General features: G+C 48.8%; 1 protein-coding gene across 2 annotated transcripts in view; it reads right to left on the reverse strand.

The window, feature by feature from the left end:
* Window positions 1-26366, reverse strand: part of knockout (Stork-head domain-containing protein knockout) — a 126112-nt gene that overhangs the window by 18971 nt on the left and 80775 nt on the right. For both annotated transcript variants that reach the window (XM_017897956.1, XM_017897955.1), the window contains exon 3: window positions 22053-22248. In XM_017897956.1, the coding sequence (XP_017753445.1) occupies window positions 22053-22248 (196 nt within the window). The remainder of the gene's footprint in view (window positions 1-22052; window positions 22249-26366) is intronic.

Here is a 26366-nt window from a genome sequence, read left to right on the forward strand (position 1 = left end):
GCAGACGAAAATTTATGGCCGGCCAAGGCGTGGGTCGTTTTAACTTTAAGCTATCTCCTACGATCCCGTGCTGCTTACTTCTCGTACTTTTTATGCACTCCCACATGGGGTGGGTACGTGCCAAGTTGCACAATTCAAACCCCATTCGCGGCGGCGGGAATGAAAATGTCGCTCGGAGATTCGATGATACAGGCCAGGTGTCTACGCTCTAACAAATTTATGTACAACTTGTTGCCGTTCTGCCCGCGCACGTTGCGGGCCCGTAATCAATTGCATGCACCAATGAAAACGTAATGTTCGAGCGTGCTTGTTTAATAGCATGTATCGGGGTTAAGGAAATAATTTTGTGCAGCAAAGTTCAGCGCAAAGTGCCTTTTAGATTGCGTGACAGCTAGGGTGGGAGCGAAATTTACAAAGCCGAGTTTATCGTGCGACTTCTTAACGGGTTAATCCGCGATGAATCACGGTAGCTTTTCGACGCGGCCAATTATGCAACGGGGCACTTAAGCCGCTCGACTGAAAGGTTCCCTCTAGCCGAGGATCGAAAAATGATCGCGACTCGAACGGGACGATAGAGCGGTCGTCATTTAATTAAAACGAATCTCTCGATGTTTGCGATTTTTCGTCGACCGGAACGAGGATACGAGAGAGGCCATGAGAATCGACTGCTAGCCTGGATTCCGCCGTCTGAGGTCGCGCCGCGTGTACCGGTACCATTAGCTCTTTCCGATAAGGGCGTAGCCGCCGGTTCCTATGTATATCTGATGTAGTCCGTTGCTGGAAATGGCGTCTCCTCGTTCGCCAAATACGTTTATTAGCAGCCACGAGATACCTTCTTCGCTCGTTCCTGAATATTAAGTACATTCTTCGACAGAGTCTAATCGTGGAGAAAATGTTCGAGGATCCCAGCCGGGCAAGCGAAAATATAAACCTAACACCGATTCACACGCGATCTTTCTCCCGTATTCATCGCTGCAACTCGATATTTAACTCGGAGTAATTTCACTCGTTCGATTTCATCTTGGAATTTGCGCGTTCGCACATGTCCCTCGAGAATACGAGGATATTTGCTCAGACGTAGCAATTTGTCTACGGGTTCTCCAATTTCGTTTCACAAAGCGCGCCCCAGAAACTCGCAGGGTGTGACAGATCATTTCTGGATAGACATCCAAAGTCCAGGGAAGTAATTAGGAAGGGAACCCTCGGAAACGCGTCGACAGTAGTCTAGATGGACGTCAAGATCGATTTTGGGCAAAGTGACCGACCGGTGACCATCGACTGACCACGAGATGGACGTCGTCCAACAGATAGACATCGGTTGGCCAAGGGATGCACACGCTTAGTCCAATTGTGTAACACTCGTAGGACTCGAAGGCGTCAGAATGAATTAGAACTCGTGTGAAAAATGGTGTACCCATCCTTCCGTGAACCTCGGCGATGTTCACCTGGAATAACACCTGGTTGCCTAGTGTACTCAGCTGTACTTTCGCACTCGGCTATTCTTTAATGAGCTACGTAAGCAAGCACAGCGCTGGAATCCTTATTGATTTCTGATCCCGACTCGCACGCGCGATGTTCATCAATCACCGTACACGTTGCATCACTCGATGTCTCTAACATTACCGCGGTAATTAATAAATAAATCATAATAATTGATAATGAGCGGCTAATAAATCGGAATGGAGTCAAAATCAGTTATACGATTTAATCGCATATCCAAGTCCGCGATTCGGTTAGATCGGTTAATCCGCTAATTGTCCGGTATCGTGGAAATATAACCGGACACGTCGATTTCCAGCGATTCTAGGCCTCGCTGCTTCGATCGAACCGCACGTTCGACACTCGGATTTCGCACCGCGTTTACAGCGACCCCCATTGCGTACACGGGTCCATCGAATTTTAGTATGGTAGTGGAAAAATAGCGTTTATACTTCTATACGATATCGAGTCGGGGAGAGAAAAGAGTTAACAGGTTTAGCCTGTTTGTTGGCTTACACCCGCCGATCGCGATCGTTCGTTTTCGATAATGGCGGAGCCACACCGTGGCACGGAGGGATCGGCCCTCGCTCTACCCTCGAGATAACCACCAATAAATTCCCCCGGATTCGTATCGGGGCACGGTAACGCGGTTTTAGCGATAATTAGCGAGCTTTTTCGCCCGGATGAAGCATTGCATCGTGCCAAGGCACGATCCTCGAACGAGCTCCCCGTCATTAAGATCGTTTTATTGCCCCGACTGCTATTGTTTCTTAGGCAACGGGTTGTGCAATCTCGAAAGGATCGTTGCCGTTTTTAGCGCGATACACTTTAACAGCGCGCGTCAGCTTTGAGTTATTGAATTCGGAATTATCCGACGATCCGCCGTTTACTTCCCACCGATTGCACCTATCGGCGCTGCAATTATTACCAGGCTCGACCCTTTTCGCAGGTCCGCCTGGATCGGTGTGCGATGTGTGGCCTGGCTATTGTATGATTTATGGAACAAGCTTGTTCAAGTTGCCCGGCAACAGGATGGGAACGCCGCGATCGATTTCCGTCTACCATTATACGCCGTACGTTTCCATCGGTAAATAATATGTAGGTAAATTGAAATCATTATCGTTATCGGCCGCCATTTTCTCCGGTCTTTCCGATCGCTCAACCTGTTCCCCACCTGTGTGCACACCTATCTCGCTCGTCTTTTACGAGACGTAGAATCTAAAGAGGCGCATTAGTCCTCCGCGATGAAAAGTATCGGCTTATCTCTGCCGGCTTTCTCTGTTCGACGTCGTATCGCGTAAAACGCGTCGGGGATTTAAGCTTTTCCTCTCGTGTCCGCGCCGTTCCGCTTCTTTTTTCCCGAGCACGCGAGGCCTCGATGAACGAAGCTTCCACGCGGAGCGGAAGAAAGTCCGTGGAATAACGGTTTACTCGCGACGATTTATCAATTTCGGTCGGCCATGTTTATCGGGACGTCGCGTCGGCGGGGAATTATTTTCACTTTTCCAGCAAGCGGATTATCGCGGTACCGCAGGGAAATGTTCCGCGGAGTATTTCCGTAAATTACCATGGAAAAGGTCAAACGCTCCTTACGTTATATAAGGTAAATTACGTGCAATCGGAGTTAGGGACGCTGTACGGGGGGCCCGTGGTTTCCAGGCCAGACGCGCTGAATTTCTCATTTGCAATCGCGCCGCAGTTTCCTGCGAACCGCGCGAAACACGTTCGCCGATAGTTGCTGAATTTATGCCCCGGTTGCCGTCGTTAATGTATCAAGGATAACGCGAGTAACGACAGAATTGTGCGCGATATTAATAACCGGCTTCGTATTCCGCGTGTAAACGCGTGCCAACGATATATCTCTGCCCGTGTAACCCGCGTTCTCAACTTTGTTACGAGCGCGTTAAAGGCGCCAGCATGAGTGATCGGATCGCGTGGACGCGCGTTTTAATTAGAAAATCGTTGCCCGTTTATACGGGCGGCCTGTGCGCTCGTGTCGTTGCGAGATTTCAACGGAATTTAAGAGGTTCTCGGTTTCCAGCATCGCGCCTAGCTGCATCGTGCATCCTGCTCTCGCCAGCTGTGTCGTAATCGATTTACGCAATTTGCCCGAGCGTATTAGCGTGTGCATCGACGAGCCGTCGAACGGAACGGTTTCTCGTACGCGATATTTAAACGACGTTTAACCGGCCATTTTACCGGTGACACGTGCAAATCGTGCGAGCCAAGTCGCGCAGCAATTATCGGCCATTCGGAATTCGCGTCGCGACTCGACAGCGCCGTTAACCAGGAACCGAGGCGACGCTGGTCCCACGGGGAGAAATAATTTTTCTCATCACGGAATTCAATCGTCCGATCGCGGAAAGTGAAATGGACGTTGTCGGGGCAGGTTCAAGTTTCTGTCCGCCTATCGACGACGGGGCCCGCTCGCGCTGTCGTCGCGCAACGAGACAGCCGCGCGCGATGATCGATCGTGTCACCGTTATTACGCTAGAACAAGTAGAAAGCGTGGATGAGAAAAAGGTACTCGTTAGCCGGGTGGGTGTCTAGAGCAGAGGAAAATTCGGGCACCGGCCATTTTTCCGCGGCTTTCACCTATCACACGAATTTCAGCCACGAGATTGCGACCTGCCGGCAAATTGGAATTGCGCGCGATCGGGATTATTACGCGTTAACAAGCAATTCCAGCCGTGAATTTGTCTCGCGTGGTAAATTGGACATTATAGAGTGGGCGATGATGCGCGTCATCAATCACATCGCGCGCATTCACGCCGGCCTGTCATGCTTTCTTGACATTAGCCTACATATGGCATTAATGGGCCTTACGGCCTGTGCGAGGTCGAATCATCCGTTTTATCCACCTTCTGCCACGCCTCTATGCGCAGGTTAGCGCACCCCCTTGGTGACACCTGACGAATTATCTCGAGTGTGTATTGTCAACGATAGCGTTGCGAATTCTCTATGACTTTTCCCGTCAATTCGTACATCGTCAGATCTGTCATCAAGTTTCACGAGACTCTGTGAATTTTCTGAGAATTCAACTGGTCTATCTCGGGTAACCCAATTTCGAGAGACATGTCTCTCTCTAGATTCTAAGAAATGTTAATATTCCTCTCCGTTTTGCTGTCAGCTTCGAAATCGTTAAAAATCGTGAGACGTCGATACCTAATGGACATCCTCGTGGCCTCTATGCGTAGGTTAGCGCACCCTCTTGGTGACACTCCGCCTGGTGTTACTTGACGAATTATCTCGAGTGTGCTTTGTCAACGACAGCGTTTCGAATTCTCTATGACTTTTCCCGTCAATTCGTACATCGTCAGATCTGTCATCAAGTTTCACGAGACTCTGTGAATTTTCTGAGAATTCAACTGGTCTATCTCGGGTAACCCAATTTCGAGAGACATGTCTCTCTCTAGATTCTAAGAAATGTTAATATTCCTCTCCGTTTTGCTGTCAGCTTCGAAATCGTTAAAAATCGTGAGACGTCGATACCTAATGGACATCCTCGTGGCCTCTATGCGTAGGTTAGCGCACCCCCTTGGTGACACTCCGCCTGGTGTCACTTGACGAATTATCTCGAGTGTGTATTGTCAACGACAGCGTTTCGAATTCTCTATGACTTTTCACGCCAATTCGTACATCGTCAAATCTGTCATCAAGTTCCACGAGACTCTGGGAATTTTCTGAGAATTCAACTGGTCTATCTCGGGTAACCCAATTTCGAGAGACATGTCTCCCTAGATTCTAAGAAATGCTAATATTCCTCTCCCTCTCGCTGTCAGCTTCGAAATCGTTAAAAACCGTGAGACGTCGATGCTTATTGGACATCTTCGTGGCATTTATGTCAACTTATTTTCGTCTGGCCCGCGAGTTACGCGAATTCTCGGCGTTTCTTTTAAATCCTGTCGAGCGCGGTTTGCAAAAAGCGGATCGGTGCGGCTCGTGGTAATTTATGGCACGGTTTTCGACGACTCGTTCTTACGGGCGACTTGCGAAACGCGCTTTTTGATTTCTCGCGGGAGTTTAGACCGGATTTCTGGAAGCGCGAATTTCGCGTAAGCTGGCCAGTGATTGCGAAATATGGCGACGCGTGTATACGCGCGGCGTAGCGGCGCTAAAAATGCCTTTTGTCGCGGCGCGCGATACTCTTCTTTTTCATTTTCCTCTGCGGGGCCAGTCGGCCCCCTTCTTGCCTCGAAACAAGCCACTCGATTTAAAGGACATCACACGGGTGAAAGCGAGACATGGAAATCCACTTGGCCGCTGCCTTCTGTGCGCCTCGAGTGCCGCCGAGAATACTTCTTCGCGATCTTCAGACATTCAAGGACGCAACTATGCAAACAGGTGTTCGCCCGGTGGTGCAAGGAAAGTTTCTTTGCGACCTTGCGTCGCGTCGCGCAAGTTTTCCTGGCTTTAGAATTCGACGAAGGAAAGTCCCGATCGGTGCTCGCACTTTCCAATTTTCTCTGCGATATATCATCCTCGCGGGAAAAAATACCCAGCTCGATAAGAAGTAACCTCGTCTCGTTTGAGCATCCATTGTTGCGTCCAGATCGCGTTTCTAATCCGTTAGGTGTACGTAACGTTACCGTCTTACGTCACGCGACGTGGTAAAAGTTGGCAGAGACGTATCCGCAAAGAAATTGCGCAATTTTTTCGCAGTTCGTGCTCCTATTGTCAACGTTGCTTACTCGGAATACGGGAGTTTGAAAGAAAGACATGGAGAGATCAACGAGAGAATACTCGTGGCGAGAGCTCGTCGAGAAAATGGCGGCAGAGCGTAAATCGCACTCGGGGTAAGGATAACAATCGTTCGTATCGTATTAACACTGCACTCGAGAGGTGAGCTTCAGTCACCGTTTCATAAAATTTGACAGATCGATATTAATTAATATATCAAATTTAATACTAGGTTTGCGGACGCTATCTGTATACCTATTTCTAAGGACAACTGTCAAACGGACAGGTAAAGGAAACCACGTGCTTTTTTTCTAACGATTACTTCAATTTAAAAACAATTGTATATTATATTAACAGTCTTAATATAAGTTAACTGAATCTGTTACCATCGTATAATTGGAGCAACTCTTCCGTCAAATTCACGGGTTCCGTAAATCTAGTGTTAATGTAATGTAAGTGTGCGAAGTATCGAAGTCAAATAATTCTACAAATCTATTATTATATAATTCTTTATTTACTGCTCAAAAAAGTATCGTCAGTTTTTTAGTAGAGAATCTTTAAATTTCTACTCTTCTCTAGCCAAAAAATTATCGAGTGCAAAGGGTTAACCCTTTGACTACTATGGGTTTAGAAATCTCGCGTTTGTGATACTGAGGGTGTCTAAAGGCGCTTAGAAATCTTGCCAAAGGTACTCTTCTGCCAAAAGCTTCTTCTGCTGTCAAATTTGAAGTAATGCATAACACAAAGGAATAAATTCTGTAATTTCAATCTAGTGGAATATAGCCTTTTGACTATTAGCCAAATATGCAATAATTTCTCAGATATGCACACCTAAAAATTAAAAGAAAAGTTTCACCATTCTCGGTGTACATCGCTAATGGATTCTTATCGTATGGTACGACTGTTGCATTCCAAAGTCTGCCATAGTCAAAGGGTTAAACACGTATGATAACGTAACGAAGCGAGTCCCTCGATCCAATTCAGGATCTTTAATCGCACCCCCTTTGGATTCATTCACCGTAATCTGGTAAAATCGCGATGCATCACGGTTCGACGTGCTTAGCCCGACCGATAAAAGTAACGTAACGCACAATGCGAGGAGAAATTGGTAAATTATCGTATATCGAGGAGCCGGGTGAAATGCAGATACTTTATCGGCATTATCGTACAGGCGTTTAAAGTAATAAAATTGGCGAAGACGAGCGAAGATCTGGAAGATGCACGAAGCAGATTTCCCGTTGATATACGAGCAGCCGTGAATCGATGGCGCGGAGACGAGTCGAAGGCAATTGTGAATTCGCGATTAAATCTTTATACTCGATCGGACATTGTTTCATGCCCGGTGACAAGCAGCTCTGATGCGAGCTCGAGGATCTCTTACGGGACAATGAAATACATTAGAGAAACGGAATATTGTTTTACAAGCACGATCGACCACCGAGATTAAAACGTTCGCCGGCATTTTTCCCCGTCTGCCCACGTAGGTATCGTTTCATCGCGTTCGAATCCGCGTTTCCACCGAAAATTCCGCTCCGAGAGCTACCCCACACGCGAGTAACCATTCGATTATTATTCGAGGCCGGTGAGACGTGGTCCAATCGAATTTCCAGCGTGTATCCACGAATACCCATTAGAGGTCGGACTCGCGGATCGGGAACGGTGCGACGTCTGTGAAATCGTTGCAAGAGGGACGCAATTATTCCGTTCGATGGGACGAAACGCTATTGGACGCGAATCACCGGTTGGAGGATGAAAATTAAACGCGTTCCCTTCCGATTCTCGGGCTGGAGCCGCGCCAAACCGTTAGCCTACATTCGCGGACGTGTTTCGGCGCAAAGTCGTGCAAAAAGGAAGCCAGGTTGGAACGATTTATCGGCAGCGTCCCCTTTTTTCCTCCCTCGCTTCTCCTCTGCTCGAATAACGAGGCTGACTAACGTTTCACGCGCGCGTGACGCGTCGAATTTAGAAACCCGTCCCAGGACGATGAGGACGAAGAGGACGACGCCGCGAAGATACGAATCGCGGATCCAGGATCTAAATGGGAGTGCGCGAGTAACGCCTCGGGTGGTGCAGGTCAGTATCGGTAAACGAGAAGCCGGCCAGAAGTTATACTGGCAGGCTTATGAATAACAAATATCCATTGCTCTGCAAAGTCGTGCAGAATCCCCGTCTATGTGTGTACTACACGTGCGAGTACCCATGGGAATTGGATCGTTCCGGCTACGCGTCTTTCTCCTCGTGCCTCCTCCAATGAGAAATATGTTTCCTCCGATCAAGTGCCAACCCTTAACGCGTGTTTCGCTCAAATTTCTTCGCCAGGTCTTTCTCTTTCTCTGATCTTCAGGTGATTCGCGAATTTTTAGCTTATGCGTGCGAGGGTTTTGTCAGAGGTACAAGAAAGTTTGATCTTGCATGGCTACGGTGACATGTCACATGGTCGCGTGGGTCTATCGGTGCTTTGGCATTGACGATTCGTAGATGGAGCATGTTTCGCTAAAATTTCTTGGCCAACTCTTTCTCTTGCTCTGATCTTCAGGTGATTCGCGAATTTTTAGCTTCTGCAGGCGAGGGGTTTGTCAAGGGTGCTTGAAAGTTTAATTTTTCATGACTACGGTGACATGTCACATGGTCGCGTGGGTCTATCGGTGCTTTGGCTTTGACGATTCGTAGATGGAGCATGTTTCGCTAAAATTTCTTGGCCAACTCTTTCTCTTGCTCTGATCTTCAGGTGATTCGCGAATTTTTAGCTTCTGCAGGCGAGGGGTTTGTCAGGGGTGCTTGAAAGTTTAATTTTCCATAGCTACTGTTGTGACATGTCACATGGTCGCGTGGGTCTATCGGTGCTTTGGCTTTGACGATTCGTAGATGGAGCATGTTTCGCTAAAATTTCTTGGCCAACTCTTTCTCTTGCTCTGATCTTCAGGTGATTCGCGAATTTTTAGCTTCTGCGTGCGAGGGGTTTGTCAGGGGTGCTTGAAAGTTTAATTTTCCATGGCTACGGTGACATGTCACATGGTCGCGTGGGTCTATCGGTGCTTTGGCTTTGACGATTCGTATATAAGTCGTGTTTTGCAAAAATTTCGTCGTCAAGTTTCTCTCTTTCTCTGATCTTCGCGAATTTTTAGCTTTTGGATGCGACGGGTTTGTCAGGGGTGCTTGTAAGTTTAATTCTCCATGACTACTGTGACATGTCACATGGTCGCGTGGTCTATTGATACTCTTTAGCTTTGACGATTCGTATATAAGTCGTGTTTTGCAAAAATTTCTTCGTCAAGTTTCTCTCTTTCTCTGATCTTCGCGAATTTTTAGCTTTTGCATGGAATGGGTTTGTCAGGGGTGCCTGAAAGTTTAATTTTCCATGGATACGGTGACATGTCGGATAGTCGCGTGATCTATCGATACTTTGGGCTTTGACGATTCGTAGATAGTGTTTCGCGGGTTCGTCAGAGGTTTGGTGTTTCGTAACCCCTTGGATGTCTTCGGTGCGGATTCCCAGCCTTTCGTGCGAGTCTTTTGGATCGAGAGAAATTGTGTTTTATGGGTTTCTTAGAGGCAGGTGAAAGATTTAATCTTCGGTCTTCGGTACCGTGATTGGGACCAATTACGGTTGGCAGTTGTCGGACTGCGTGTGTCTGTGCCGAAGGGGTCTATATAAAGTTCGCGTGGTCGAATCGAAAAGTTTTAATGGATGAACAGACGTTGCGCGTTGCGTCATGGGAATAATTGGTTCGACTCGACGGTGGAAAGCGGTGTTTTCGCGTCTCGAGAGTATAGGTGGGATTCGTAACTCGTATTGTTCCTGTTCGTTCCACGGTGCACGCTCGATACGTGGACGTGATTGCCGACAATCAGAGCACCGTTAACGAGGGTACTGTTTTGGAAAATTTGTATGAATATCGGGTCGTACCTTTTGAAAGTGCACTTTCACTCTCTCCAATTACGAATCCGCTGGAAACCTGAATCGGTGCATAGATCTTCCCGTGCTTTTCATCCACTCCGTTTCGTTTAAATACGCAAACGTTTTACGTGCTGCTAGCCAGCCATCCGGTATACTGGGTGTCGTTTATGACGCAAAATCAAGCGGTTCGTTTCGTTCCTTCGATTCCGAACATCGTGCGGCTTTCTACTATAATTCATGTTAACTGGCAGTCGATTATGCGTTCGAAAACTCGTGGCATTTATCTGGATGTTTGCATAAATTATGATCTTACTCGCGAACTTCTCCGTAGAGAAGTACGATCCGAATAACGTTCAGAAAACAGGATCATCGAGAATTTAATATCTCCGAGACATTTTTCCGAGCGAATGACAATTTAAGAAAATTTACAACCGACGAAATGACAAACGAGTTAAACGTTACGGAACGCAAGGTCTACGACCTTGATCGGCCCCCTATCCAGACATTTCGCGCGAAAAGCAAAAATCCAGGAACAACTAGGAACATCTAGGGAATATCAGCTCGCGATATGGGAGAAAACGCAGAAAATTCGCAGACACCCTGTACCGTGCTGGCACGCCAAGACCACAAGGCCGTCTATGCACGACACTCTGCGAAGATTGCCGATTCTCGTTAAGATGCCACGATAACGGTCAACGTGGTCTCGAAAGTAAACGGACGTTGTTATACTGGTATAAGATAAACCAGCACTCTTTGCATCATGTTCCTCCAGACAAACGAGACCTTATCCTTCTCTTCTTATTAAGCTTACTCCACAGCGACGTGGCCGGATTTCTGTCCTGCCTGTTCCTATATTTACGTGTCTAACGCGGTAAAAGTAAAAGGCCCATTTATTACAAATCTGTTACGGTAGTTGCGCGATAAACAATCGGGTGAAAACTCGCGCGCAGGAAAATAATTGGGCGCGTGCTTGCCTCGCGAGATGAAACCGCTGCGCATTCGAATCTCTCTCTCTCTGTCCATCTCTCATTCCCACATTCCACGTTTTTCCTCCTGCTTCGTCTCGACCACTGTCCGAAATAAAGGTTCAACCGCGGTTTCTCGTCTTGGTGGTCGAAAAGTTCCTTTTTCCCCCCTTTTTCGTCCCCGGGGAACAAGTTTTTACCGCGACACCAGGCCGCATCATCACGCTCGGAGGAGCACGAAAGCTTATTCGAACGTAGTTTTGCCGAGTCGAACCACGCGATGTTCCTCGGATAACCGAGAGTTTCCCTTTCGCAGACAGAATGCCTCTTCCTTTTTCTCGCTGGCCGAACCGCGGCTCCTCTGCACTGTAATTTTCCACTCGTTTTCTCCGCGCGTCGAACATCGTTACCGGCCACCCGATCGTATCCGATCGATCCTTCGGTATCCTCTAGATCCCCGCGATTCCCGCCGGGTACGGATTTTCGCGGATCCTCGGCTCCCTCCGCGTGCACCCCGCGTATCGCGCGCCTCTCCGCTCCAGCGGACCTTAAGTCGTCTCCGTGGGCCGAGATTCGCGACGTTCGAGGAACGCTGATTGCGATTTATACCTTACCGGGGATTGTATTTCACGTCGTTTGATCCTGGCCCCGGTTGATTAGGTGTCAACTTGCTCGCGATGCCGTGTGTATTCGGATCTAGCGTCGCGATAAACCATACGAACCGCGCGTGTCTACGTGCACGGGGTCGCTGATATATTCCGACGAGAAAATCTCGCCGCTGACAAATAAATATATCTCCTACTCGCGCGCAAGTTGTTCGAGCGAACGGGACGTAACGCGCGAGTTTTATTCGCCATGGACACGCTTAAAATATACGAAACGCGTGGCTCGTTCGAGTCGCTTTATCGGCCTCGACATGCACCGAATAAATCGTGGGCTGAAAGAAAGCACGAGTGCGAGAGTACACTCGCTCGTACGCGGCTTTTTCGACCGGCCATGTTGCGTCTGTAAGTTCGTTGCACGGCTCACGCGTTATCCCCCTGGCGAAGGATAATCGAATAAAGCTGCTGCGGCTGGGCGTCATCGTCGGCGCGCAAACAACGCGTGAGAGAACGCGGGCGTCGGTGTCGGCGAGGGAGAAGCTGCTTTGCGTTCGTTATTAATCCAAATTGCGGGGTGAGAAACTCGGCGGGGCCTTAAATTAGATCGTGGCAACGAGCGTTACCCTCGTTTCGCGGGACGAGTCGCGCGGCGCGCATATAAATCGCGGTGGAAAATAAAATTTTCCAGGGATAGAGTCGAGTCGCGTATTCTTGCATCTTCGCGATGCTGGACGGGTCGGTCGGCTGGTCGAACCGACAGGCCGGCAATTACCTTTTAACGAATTACGCGCGCCGAGTCCGTACGAGCAATTAGAGCGGACTAATTTGCCCGATATCATCGGAAGAATAAGCCTTACGCGATTAAAGCTCGCGTTTTCTCGCGTCGTCGAGCCGATCAGTCTCCGCGAGTGGTTTTTCCCGCAACGCCGACACCTTGACCCAAGCCGATCAATCGCTGCGGCGCGCAAGGTACCCATTAGACGATTAGACGATGCTATACGTCTCTCGTGGGCGTGCCCTAAGGAGATCTGGGATTAATTTATTAGCCGACGCAATTATCCGTTAGCCGGCGCAGCCTTCGCGTACGAATCGCGCATACCTTTCAGCGTGCCGCATCAATGGTAAACTCGATGTTGATTTAAGCCTGGCAGGTTCGTTATGCCGGCAGGACGAAACGTGCCCGCTACCGGTCTTAAATAATCGTTTAATCGGGAACTTATTGCGCGCCGGATACCAGCGAGTTCCAGTCTCTCGTATCGGTACCGACCGATATACCGAGTAGGCATCGATGCAACGAAGATTGCTCGGAAATCGCGGTGAAATGATATTTCTCCGCGGCGAATGATAGGAACGACTTGGTCGGTGATTATATAGGTAACGTCGAGGTACAGTTATAAAGCCGTTTCAATTAGAAGATTCGAGGCACAGCATTGCCAGAGGTGTACACGGACGTGGAGATTTTCAGGCAGAAAGGGGGCGAGGGGGAGCGTTAATGCCTAATGTCGTTTGCTCCCGATGCAACGCGTAAAAGAAGAAAAATATACCACCAACGTCGAGCCGAACGGCTATGGTTGTAAATGAAATTACTCGGTAGAATCTGCCGCTTCCTCTATTTATTCGTAACGGTAACCGTGTGTGTGCCGCGCCGCTGTTGCGAAACCGAGCGGTCGTATATGGCGTCGTAGAGACGTGGACGCGCGCATACCGAAGCGCGAGATGCGTTGGTAACGTTACATTCTATTATCGTAATCATCGCCGGGGACCATTATCGTAAGAAAGGATCCACCGGGAGGCTGATAGCGAGACGTATACGCGCGTTTCCATCCCGCCGTGATCGGTTCAATTGTCACCGTTGGGAGATGGTGAGAAAGCAGCTGCCACTCGGCAGGAAGTTGTCACTCGAAAACGCCATGGGCCACAGCCTGATGGGCTCATAAACATTTACACCGCGGCAAATAGATAGCTACTTGCGCGACTCTCTGTTATTTTATTCGTGCACGCCGGTGTGTGCCGGCGGAAGAATCGGACAGGGGGAGAACCGTGGGACCTGTTCTCCAGCCTCTCTCGGCTGCGTGGCTGCGAGAACCAGCCCCGAGAGTCTTGCGGGTAAGCAGCGTTGCTCGTACTAATGGCAATTTACATGAGCGTCCCACGGGGCCCCGCTCGAGAGTGGCAGAACAAATAAATACGCGGCTAGAAACGATTTGATACACGCTGATCGCGAGTGATCCACGGCCTCCAGCTCGCATAACTTGGCGCATTGTGAACGCGCCGGTTCGCGAACGCGTACGTATGCGTGAAACACCAGCGCGCGCGTTGCACGCCGACCGTTTTCCTAGGGTTTATTTATTCCTTCGGGCTGTTTTCCACGTGTAATCGATTAATCGGCCCGCCAAGCCCAACGCTGGAACGCGATACACATTCGGATCGGGTTTAAATTTTGAGAACACGTTGATTGCGTGCCAGGCCTGTCTAACAGGTTATGCGTATATGTATATATACGTACGTTTATTGACGAAGAATTACGCCTTTCTTCGATCGTTGCTTTAACTCTGCGCGTCGGACGTAGATTAAACCCGGTGTTTAGGAATGGAGTCGAACTGGTGTGGCAGTCGATCCGTTATTACAGAGATGCAAGCTCTCTTGTCATTGCGAAACCACGCGGTTACTCGTCAAATCATGATAATTAACGTATCGCCAACTATTACCAGTGAAAAAAAATACGTTTCCGCGCCGGTAACGCGAGTAGTGGGGCGTCTGATAGTTCAGACCGTCGCCGTCGCGTCTATATAAGGGCGCGCGGCACTTGGCTCGAGGTCATTTGTCTGCCGACGCTCGGGTTAGACGCGTCGAGTACTCGGACCACGCGGGGCGTTTCTCCGTTTTGATTAGGGTAGACAGAGGTAATCGTTGGCTGTGTCGAGTCTGGTTTTAACGCGATTACGTTCCATCGGATAGACTCGCGTTTTTCATCGGCAATTTTAATTAGAAAAATACCGATAGTCTCTGAGCCGGTCTAATCATCGACGCGATTATTCGAAAGTATTCCAGATATCCAACGTTCGACTAATCGTGAGATTAGAATTCGCGGTAAAACTTGTACTTCGTTTGATTTCTCCGTGTTAACTTCGTCGAATTACTGCTCTTCGATTTAATATTCAATTAAGACTCTTAACATCTGGCAAATTAGCGCAGAGCTCGCGGTAGTACTGGGACGTACGTGCAGAAATGGAATGAAATAGATAACAGAGACCGGTTTTCCGTTCATCGGCTGAAAATTTTCGATGGATTCTCCGATGTTTCCCAATATTCGTCTCCACGGTTCCATCGCGGACATTGACTCGAGTCGGCCATATTTCGTCCAAGTGCTCGATACAACCTCGGACTCGTGATCCTCGTGATCGTCGTCACGGGCAGGGATTCCCGGTGGTATTTCCCTCACTGACGTAATACCCGGGTGGATCTAATTGCAGCGTGTACCGATGTGTCCGTTAATCCGACTCGAAAACGAAGCGTGCGTACACGGCGTAACCAACGGCAGCGGTTGTTCTTTCCGGCACGACATATGAATTATCTCCGGTCTAACGAGCCCCCTTATCTGGCCGAGGTATTAACTTGTCCGCATTAGCAACTGGAATTCTCATTCGAACGATCCACGTGGCCGGGACCTCGAAACGAGTATCTATCGGCGTAATGCATGCGCCGTTGTACGAGAAGCGTGCGGCTATCGATATATCTATGGGAGGAATGCGCCAATTCTGGCGTGTGGCGAAGCGAAGCGAATCGCCTTGCCGATCCTGCGAGCAATCTGCGGGATATCGCGAAGGAACAACTCATAAACCACTTTCCAAGTCGTGCTCTGCCGCTCATTGTTGCGCGATAACGGAGACCTTCTTTCCAGGTGTCCAACAGGCGTCGCGTATGCTAATGCGCGGCATACCGGCAGCTCGGGGATAAACTCGCGAATCGCACGTTTTCCCCGCTGCTTTCCGGAAGCGGTCGAGAGAGGGTGGCGGGCCACCAGATCGCCGGGCGTGAAAGTACAAGTGTGTCTGTCGCCGTGTTTCATTGTCGCGTGTATGCACGTATAGGTGGACACGCGCGGAACGAAAACCGTGTTGCAACCGTCCATTACCGTCCGGCCACGCTTTTCACCCGATAAAAGCGATAATTGATCGTTCCGATATCGGAATAACAAGCTTGATTGCGAGACTTTGCGCCGCGATGGGAAAAAGAGCCGAGGGAAAGAACCGTGAGCGAGAAAGGGAAGCGAACCGATAATAATTGGTTAATTTCGATCGATTCCGGCGATCGGATCTCACGATCCCGTCAGTGGGCTCGAACTATCAACCTCATTATCGTTTTTCCTCCCTCTTTGCGACTCCGTTCCCCGTTAGGAAGACGACGAATCGTTGGAACCGCGACTTTCACGAGTTGACGACCGTCGTGGTCTTGTACCCACGGGTACGTGACTGGCCAGGTAACGCCGATACACGGCGCATCGGTTACATGCACACGGAGAGTTCCGCTTGCAACCGGGGGAATTAGATTTCCAAGAACGCGACAGGTAATGCACATGCATTACATGCACACGGAGAGTTCCGCTTGCAACCGGGGGAATTAGATTTCCAAGAACGCGACAGGTTTCGTCGATGAATCTTCGCGGTGTTACGCGAAAAAGATCGGGGACGAGGGAAAATCGGGAGGAAAAAGGGGAAGAATAGGAACCCAGACAGCATCGGTTGCGTAAACTGTTAGGTAAAAGTGAAGCGTGCACGCTCGATCACCGTGGACGTCCTAATTAGCGGAGGAAGTAGCCGGCCGAGTGAAACGTCCTCGTAAATCAAGCGGCGATCTTTCCACGCCTTATCAATGAATAATAGCCGTTCGCTGGCGACCTTTAATAGCCCGTGTTCCTTTTAATACGTCGCTTCAAAGTCGGATTATCGGTAGGCCACCTGAACGGCCGATATATAGCACCGGTGGAAATTATGCATGGAAACGCGCCGCTTGTCGCGTACGTTTATCCGATACCTCGTGGCGGCTTAATCAATTGCGCGGGAATGCAGGTAACCTCGCTGCTAGCCTGATTTATCGCGCCACTCGACCCTACGCGTCCACCGTGTGTGCCTTTGGATTTCGAGTTAGCGTGGCGACAAAGGCTCGGGGTATATACCTGGCCAAGGATGGCAGAGAGATCGGAGTTTCTAGAGCTGGCGCGCATGATCCGAGGTGCCTTTTCGCTGGCGGAGAACGTGAGGAGGGTCGGGACAGGCCGGGACGTGGGCTACAATTGCCTCGTTCTCGTACGTACGGCTTTGACAGGACAGGTTCGTATAACTCGGTCCTGGCAGGGCGGCCAGGGGTTATTTATCGGACGGTTATCGGTACGCGCGGCTGCGGCTCGCAATGATCGAACGCGCCGGACAATGTTGACGCTTTTATGATTGAACGGCCTTTGCGCAGCCAGCGAGACTTGTAAAGTTGCTGGCCGGAAAAGAGGTTAGCCTTGCTAGGCTGCTTGCGTGCCGCGAATCACCGGGTAGCTCTCCGACAGTGGATTCTTCTCGTTTAACGTGCAAATTTCGCGCGAACGCGCGAGGGTAGCACAAAAGCCGTGCAGTCTTAACCTTTTACGCTAGGAGCCGGTGGAATGGCAAAAAGACCAAGCGTCGGAAGAGCATAATCACTGCGCTGTGCGATGAAATTATCCGCGAGCTTGAATTTCTCTTCGTGGCATCCGAATTTTCATTGTGGTGGATCGTCCTGTATCAGTCGATTCCAGAAAATTTCTTGGGAAACAGGAATTAACGATTGTTACGAGTTTCATTGTTACGATCTGTAACGATAGATTCTGTACCAACAGCTACGTGAATGCATTATATTGCGTCGAAGTAACTAAAGGTTAAAAATAAAATTCCTAGCTATGTGGGGGGTGATTCCTTCTTTCCCTTATTTGTCTTTTGTGTTGCCAGGTCTTTTGGTCTCTTATTTTCTGGAGACGCCTGTGACCTGTCTGGCCCTAAGCAGGCAGGACAGTTCTGACTGTACACCTATATACGTGTGATAAACATATTCTTACAGATGGCACTTAGACCTCCTCTTCTGTGTGTTCCATTGCTGGATAGCTGAAAGATTTCAAATATATATGACGTAGAATTAGATTAACCCTAGCTGAACACTGTCAACTCAATTCTCTCAATTTAGACGGAAGACGATCCTTTTTATAGGGAACAGCCGCGATTGTTCTTTGCCCGAAAATTCTAGTAGGTCCTGAATTACTATTCCGTAAGTTGGAGTCCCTAATCGAATATTCTCGAAGGCTCTGAATTACTATAATATTTTCCAGGAATTACAGTTCGCTCTTGTTACTAGACCGAGTACAGGGTGGATATGAGAAATTCGTAACATATATATTTCAAATCTGAAACCGATATCGGGAACAATTCTTAAACGATCATTGTGACGATCGCGTAACCACTCGCGCTGTCAAAACGTGCCACGCACGTCGTAATGCTTTTGTCCCAGAATTGCCGATAACGTGGTGTACACGTTACACGTACTGGTACTTTTTCGAACCTTTCCGTGCAAAAGAAGTGGCTACCAAATATAGACCTTTTTCACGGACCGCAAATTATTTTCGAAAGCTCTCCACTCTCAGGTCGATTCTCATGTACGATTCAGCGAGTCATCCCTCCGCGACGTCCACCGACACAGCCGCCTTGTTCGCTCAGCAGAAAGATAGTCTCGCGAGATAAGGGCTCGAGGAATGTCGAGTGTTCTCGTTCCTATAAAACGCAATTTCTGCAACGAGCTTGGAGGCCGGTCTATACGACTCGCAAATTGCGTAGACAATTCGTAGTTAGCACGGGCTCGTAACGCGTATCGTCGATAGTGACCGAGCAAGAGGCATGCGACTACAGTATCATCCGTTTATGCGTCTGTCTCGCGGTGTCACGGTCAAGAAACAGCCGGAAAGAAGGGAAACAGAGAGATCGGATCAGCCATCCACGAAGTAGACGACAAACCGATTATGCTTTCGCGGTTGCAGCGGCAGAGAAATCGGGAATTTATCGCGAGACATTAACGTAACTCGCGTTTCCACTGGTCGCGTAAGCGCGGCGAGAACGTGGTTGAAAGAATGGAGAAGAATGCTCCTACCCTCGCGTACCCCTCTCGCGTGGTGCCGCATCCTTAAGATCCTACGAACCTCTCGCGCCGGAGCGACCGGTGCCCTCGGGGTACGCGGTTGATCGTCCGAGAGATTTGCTCGGTTGCGCCGTTGGCGGTCTTCCAAACGAATCCTCTTAGTTTTCGGAGAAGACCGGGGAGAAGAGGCAGAGAAGCGAGCGTATAGAGGCGGAAAAACTGGAGACGGCTGAAAGAGAAAAGGGGTGGAGGAGGAAAGCGTGGAGTCGTAATTTCGCGTAACAGCCTCGTAAAAATAAGGTCACACGGTGCTGGGTATAATAATAAGCGTGCTCCTACGCCAGTGAGCGTGGATATGCGCGTGCATTAGCATAAGCCTGGTATGCGAGATAGTCGCGCGTAGGCGTGTGTAGATACGCGCGGGCGGAGTGTAAAAAAATGGAAAGAGAGTAGAAAAGAATGGCGAGGGGGTGGGAAGGGGGGTGGTCGGTGGATGGAGAGCGAATTGGAGAGGGAAAAAGTCGCTGAAAAGTCGGTAAAAAGTCGCCAAAAAGTCGTTATTGTTCGCGTGGAGATATCGCGACGGAGATAGGAGCGTTGGATTCGGAGCAGGCAGTATGCAAACGAGGCGACGGAAAAGTAGGATGGAACGATGAACGAAGAAAGGGATCGGCGAATGAACGAACACTGGACGAAAGAGGAGACACGGTGGATCGTCGGTGTGTGGCAGTTAACCGGTAGACCGGGGTATCGGCGAACGATTTCCCGCGGTTGCAGCGGGAAGGATCGTTAATAAACGAGAGCTGCCGTTGCAGCTGCTGTTGGAACGCGCGTGCAAACTCGACGCGTGTCCCTGTTGCGAGGGCAGGCTCGTCTATCCGCGGCGCTGGTAAACTGGTATCGATAAAGCGAGAACCGTAGCCGCGTAAAGATAAGGCACGCGAGATAAGGTAACTCCGCGATTTAAGCACTCCCGCTGCCGTTGGCACGGATCTGCCTCGCGTGGAAGGCGGGAACTTCGCGCCACGGCTCATTTACATTACCATCGGTGCCTCTTTAATGATCAGCGATAATGCCGCGTTGCTCAATGGCCGCTTTTTCAGATCACTTTTTCGATAAACTCCACGAGTGCCCCCCGTTCCTACGTTCCGTCGCCATCTTCCTGCTCGCCGAGTAGCTTCGAGAAACGCGGCACTTCCGCGGTTCACGAGTCCTGCAAGATTCCGAAGATTTTGAAAATTTGTACGACAGTTCACGCAGATCCTTGGCACGGAACACCTTGGAATATTACACCGTTAAACGACTCGGGATCGATTCGGATGTTGCCTGGAAGGAGCTACTATCGTCTGACAATGGGGTACGAAGAGGAACCGGGAACCGCGGATGGTCGGCGATATTAGCGGCGGGAACGCGGTAACGAACGAGACCGGGAACAATGTAGGAATAGTTTTGTAAAGGTGCTCGTGAAAAAAAAAAGTAACCGCGAGAACAAGGTATCGTTAATTATATGTCCGTGTCCGGGCATGTTGGAATGCATATACATTAGCATAAGCCCGATACGCGAGATAGCCGTGTGTAGGTGTATACAAGCGTCTTAGGCATAAAAGCTGGCCTGCGGGAAGGGAAAAGGGGGAAAAAGGCAGGGAAGGAAAAGAAAAGAGAAAAGAAAGGAGGGAAATGAGGCACGAGAGATACGGAGGAGGGAAAGATCGGCGGAACGCGCGAGGAGAGAGGATAGAGGAAGAAAAGCGAGCGCGTATAAGGAAAGCGGCCCCCAGATACCACGGATGCTCTATAATCCGGGCAGATAAACGACGTAGAACGTAGCAGGCTATCGTTGGCTTTTTACAAGGAGACACACCGCTGGAGCGGAGAATCGCGCTCGGGACGCGCATAGGCGCGTGCAACCGAGAGCACGGTGCACCCCGCTGCGTGTTTGAGCGCGTTTATCAGCCGGCGGCTGGTAAAATCCCGCTGATAAAGCGGAAATCTTAGCCAAGCAAAGTGCTGGATAAAGCGTAGAATCGGATGACTCGGCGACTCCTCCAAGCGTTACCGTTACGATAGGCTCGAGTTTCATGGGGCACGGGGAGACGCGAAAGTCGTATTTTATAGGTATTTTGATAACTGTCCGCGAGCACGCGGTGACGCGCGCTATAAAACTGCGACATTTCGCAAGCGTTTCGAGTCGGCTGCGACATTTTTACGCGATCGGGCCCCCATCGGCACGCGAATTCTAGAGCTGCGAGGGAGGCGTTCACCGGCCGGGATTATCCCGGATCGTAGGCGCGAAGTCGCGAGATGGTCGGCTCGAAAATCGGACGATCCTCGCAGGTGATCCGCCGACCGGTCGGGGAGGCGACTCCGATCCTCCGCGTCCTTCTGTGACCGCGGCGTTATTAATTGCGCCGTTACGCCAATGCGGCTTGCAACTTAGGCGCATTAGCATACGTTTGGTATGCGGCGTAGTGGTGCGTAGGTGTATGTATATAGACACGGGAACGGAAAAAATGGCGATGGTGGTGTGTGGCTGTGCGGAATGAAAAAGGGAAGGTGGAAAGCGCATCGATGAATAACACGCGCGTGGCGGGGAAAAAATGCGTAGGAGAGGAAAAAAGGCGCGACAACGGCACGCGGTGTATCCGATACAGCGTATCGACGGTATCGGTTCGTGTTCCTGTTCTACTGCGCCGGTGGAAACGAGTTTCGTAGAGGCGTTTAGCCGCGACACGCGGAACGACGACAGCTAACGATAGTTAGTAGCACGTGGTAGCGCGTAAGAGCATGGAATACGCGGGGCTGGCTCCCTTGGAACTCGAATGCTCGCACAAAGGAACGCGGTAAAGCGGCGCCGATAATGCGAGAGCCGAGGTTGCGTAAAGATAAAGCCGGCGAGATACGCAGCCCTCCGCGATTTAAACGTATACCGACGCGCGATCCACCGCGCGAGCATTCGTCCGCGCGCGAGAACTTAACGCCACGTTCAATTTGCATTATCATCCGCTTCCCCCTAACCACGCGAGATACAACCGCGTGGCATAACAATTCCGTTTATTGCCGCGGCTGTTCGCGTCTCTGTTTCAGCCGCGCCGATCCGACGGATGCCCTCTCGGCGCGCGATACGATCGACGCGTGTCGCCGATGCGTCCGATCCGAGTTTCATTAGCATTCGAAATACATCGTTGTGTGATTAATCGCCGTGGATGGAACAGGTCTCGTTCACGAACGTAACAACTTCGTTTGAGAAACTGGACGGTCGTAAAAGTGCAAGGTACTTACCGAGGCAAGTTATCGCGTGATCGGCCGGCGGTCGTAGGACATTCCGAGCCCAGGCTGCCCTCAAGACCTCGAGGGCACAGGGTGGTCCACCGACCATCAGCACGCCAGGTGACACGTGACCCTTGTACCTGAGTTGTCGGGTTGCGTCCACCAAGGCTGCGTTCCACCAGCATTTGGAGTTCGCCTCCAAGAAGCTCTGAAAGCATTCCAAAGCTCTGTTACATTCCCCGTAAATATCCGTCGCGGGTAATCGTGCAACGGGGTTCGTTTTATTCCTTCGACAATTACGTCTCAGTCATAGAACTAGTTGCTCAACTTGACAGCTATTAGAAAAACCATTAATACACCTCGACTTTAATTACACGATCAGATAGTCGAGTGCATATCTGATCGGATATAATAACGCTTGTAACGATATTACGTTCGCGAAATTTATGAGAAATCAATCCCGGTTTCCCCCGAAGCGCCGTGTCCTTTTTGGTCGATATACTTGTCTTTCCCACACCGTGAAACTCGAGTCGCGCGAATTGTCAGCGACCATTTCGCGGCGATGATGTTGCACACTGGGTAGGGATGTTGCTCGTAAAGAAGATAGAATCTTAGGATCCATTCTGGGAAATACGGTGGAGCGGTTAAGCGTTTAGTGCCACGGGGCAGGCTGCCGTTCACCCTTCTCGTAAACTCCCACCGAAACTGTGCCACCCTCGTAGTTTTCCCCGATTCGCGTAGTTACGGCCCGTATATATAGGCGTAAGCCACGATGGGGGTCGAATAAGCCAGACAGTACTCGTGAACGAATGGCCCCGCAGGATTTTCACCGACTATTGCCCTTTTCCTTCCACATCCCTTCTGTCGCTACGTGCTCCACGATAAACCGTGAAATTAGAGAGAAGCCTGCGAATCGATTGGCCGATTCACGAGCTACCATGATTCATTGCTGGCTTTGTGCAGATGGAAGAACGCATTATGCTTTTGTCCTTTACGCCATGTCCGTCTCTATTCGAGATAATAGGAGGAGTCACACGCGAGCGTAAATCACGCAGCTTTTGATGTTGATCGAAAAATTCGACGGAATGGAAGATTAATGGCGGCCAACGAGCACAACGTTGCACGCTTTGCGTTTATATAACGGTTAGAAAGCCGATGTTTCCTTATGCAATCTATTATGCCGGGATAAGAATTGCCGCTTTTGGAATCGCTGCTGAAAAATTCCTACTTTCGGTCAACACGGTATGCGGCGATACACCTGTGTAAACGGCCTTGTATAATGTATTCGTTCCATGAAAGCGGTTATTGCACTGTTCTAGTTTAACGTACCCATGGGAGTACGTTTCTCGCAGTTATCACAAATCGATACGTTTTTCCCGGCTCTTATCTCCTACCATTTCCTTCGGGCTTCCTCCATCATTAATCACGTTTACTTTCTCGCCTTGCAACCTTGTTCGAATTCTATCTGCGACTAATTTAATTACAGGACCGTTAAACGCCACATCCACGCGTAATTCGAATCTGAAATTTCATCGCGTTCAAGAAACTTGAATTTAATTATAGTCTTCGAGCCTTATCGAATCGTTATGGGTTTAAAGCCATTCGTTCGCTCGTTCGTTAAAATCCTTTATTTTTAATTAGACTTTCTACCATATCCGGTGCCATCGATCTCACGACCAATTTAGTGCACACAGCACTGACAAAACGTTTTCCTCTCGTTCTTTCTCCCCTTTTTTCCCCCCTTTCTTTTTTTCCCATTTCGTGTCCCCGTTCTCTGTTTGCGCGCTCCACGCAGCCGTGCCGAAGGACCCTCTATGGGGTCTGGCTCGCTGCACCTGACAGGACATTTTTCACCTCGAGCCCCGATTGAAAGCGTTCAACGAGCTTCTCCCCGGAACCACGCGAATAATACCACCGTGTATCGACCGTAATGGCACTTGTGCTCTCCAGGCGTGACTTTTCGTCGATGTCAGTTCGAGAACTACCTTCCACGCGTCACGTATAATAAAACGCGTCCCGTTAAAATGACCGAGAAAGTCGAGTCGCGAGGACCGAGTCCAGACAAGGTAGAAATTATCTCTTTGCGAGCCCGATCGAAAATTTGCGACATTTTTATTTATTTACTCGTACTACGAGTTGTCTCCACGAGCGCAGGCTGATTTTCTTACTTCATCGTTGTTTCATCGAATATCTGAATATTCCTCGGACCCCATCAAGGATGATAGTGACATCTCGTTGTACCGACAATTACACAGACAGAGGAGTAATTTTCTTTAGAATTTATGGAAGAAGAAATTGCTCCGCGGATATAATTGGCTCGCAGCTTGCCTCGACGTTTGCGTTATTAAAATGGGAAACTGGAATAGGGAATTCACTTGGACGACGAGATTCAGAGTCATTTTAAATAATAGAGTATTTTCTAGTTCCCTATATTTGGTGTCCCAAAATTCATGCGAGAGGTAACAGGTTTTTAACTCTTTGCACTCGAGAGGTGATCTTCGGTCATTAAAATTTCGAAGATCCATATTAATTGATATATTAAATTCAAAAGAACGTAATAGTGTGCGAGGTATTGAAATGAAATAATTCTACGTGTTAATTATTATACGAATTTTTATTTACTGTTTTAAAAAATATTGTCAGCTTTGTAGCGGAAAATCTTCGAATTTCTACTCTTCTGTAGCGAAAAGATCGTCGAGTGCAAAGGGTTAATTAAGAATTGTAAATTTGTTCAACAACGAAGACGCGTTGTTCTTTCGCGTAGCCCTCCATTTTTAATAACACTGAACTGTCAGCTGTCACGCTGTCTTTTTTCCGTTGGCAACACTTTACTGCAGAAATGGCGCAAAATTCAAATCTCAAAAATCAAAATTCAAAATTCAAATGGCGCGAATTTCGGAACACTCAGCTTCTTATAAATTATTATTATCAGTACCTGAATTTTCCATTCGCGAACATTCATCGCGATTCTATAGTACATTTGTACTCCTTCGTTAACTCTTTATACCGTCGTGAGGTTTCATGCTGCAGCTCGTAAGACGAATTGAATTATACTCCAATTATATTTAACACGTTAAACGCCACACCGGTCCCTAGGGTCCGATGTTAGACTTTCCGTTCAGGTCTCACCGGTCCGTGGGGCCCGGAAGGGTCCGCATGACGGCTAAGCGTGGCGTGAACAGAACAGCACGTAGAACCTGCGTGTTAACATAACTCAGTATGCGCAAAATTGAAATCGCGTAATTAAATCGTAGTGTCGATAAATATATCATTATTACTGAAAGAAAAGGTAATTATTTTGGAATTATTTTATCTCGACATTGCACGCATCGTTGAGTAATTTTAGATTTGATATATTAATTAACATGGATATTTGGAACTTGATTAAATGGCGACTGAGACTCGCCTCTCGTGTGCAAAAGGTTAATATAAACGAAATATATATGTAGAATGGCGAAAACTGGTTTTGAGACACCAAAAATTGACAAAATAACACAAACTCAAAACTCATAAAATTAATTCAACTTAGGAAAAGAACACCAAGATAACGAAACGAAAACACACAAAGACACACTCTAATTTAACTCTCTTTCCAACATCAAGCGACTCACGCTCGTGCTGGTCACAATTAATTTCTAAAGACTCTGTTTTGGTCATCAAGGATCCTGCTTTTATGCTTTTCCTAACCTACGCTTCATCTCCCATAGGGACCAGCAAATTAATTTTCTTACCCAAAATAACATTTCCATTTGCTTCTAGAAAATACTGATCGGTTTATAATTTGTTTTTGCTGCTAATGGCCGATTCGCGATTTCTTTGGAAATGATATCTTACATATAATTGAACCAACTTTTCGTGGACCCTCGGAAGAACGACAATTACTATTATTGTCATCACGAGACTCGTTATATCTCGTTTGCAGTCTACAAAAGGTATCGAGAGATTAAGAATCTTATAAGCGATTTAATCTCGGCGATAAACAATAACGCAGTTACAAAACGCGTGAAAGGATCGACGGTAACATTTCACATTTCATTAAGACGTTACTTAACGCGATGATTTAACAGGTTTATCCGTGTCAAGGCATCCTCAAGGATGGCCGCGGATCTCGCAATTCCTCGATGCAGTTTCGCCCGGCAGCAGGGAATCGCTCGATCGACTACGTATTCGTTTCGGCAGGTGAAACTGCCACGGTTGCGTCAAAGCTTTCGTCCATCGAGTTGTCGCCATCTCGCCATCTCGTAACGTCCACGGGACCGTCACCGATTTCGCGGGATCCTTCCTCGATCTGCTTTTCCCTCTCAGCAGGTGTCGAGACCTCTTCCG

The sequence above is a fragment of the Eufriesea mexicana genome, unplaced genomic scaffold, assembly GCF_001483705.2.
Source record: "Eufriesea mexicana isolate 0111107269 unplaced genomic scaffold, ASM148370v2 scaffold596, whole genome shotgun sequence".
Classification (NCBI taxonomy): domain Eukaryota; kingdom Metazoa; phylum Arthropoda; class Insecta; order Hymenoptera; family Apidae; genus Eufriesea; species Eufriesea mexicana.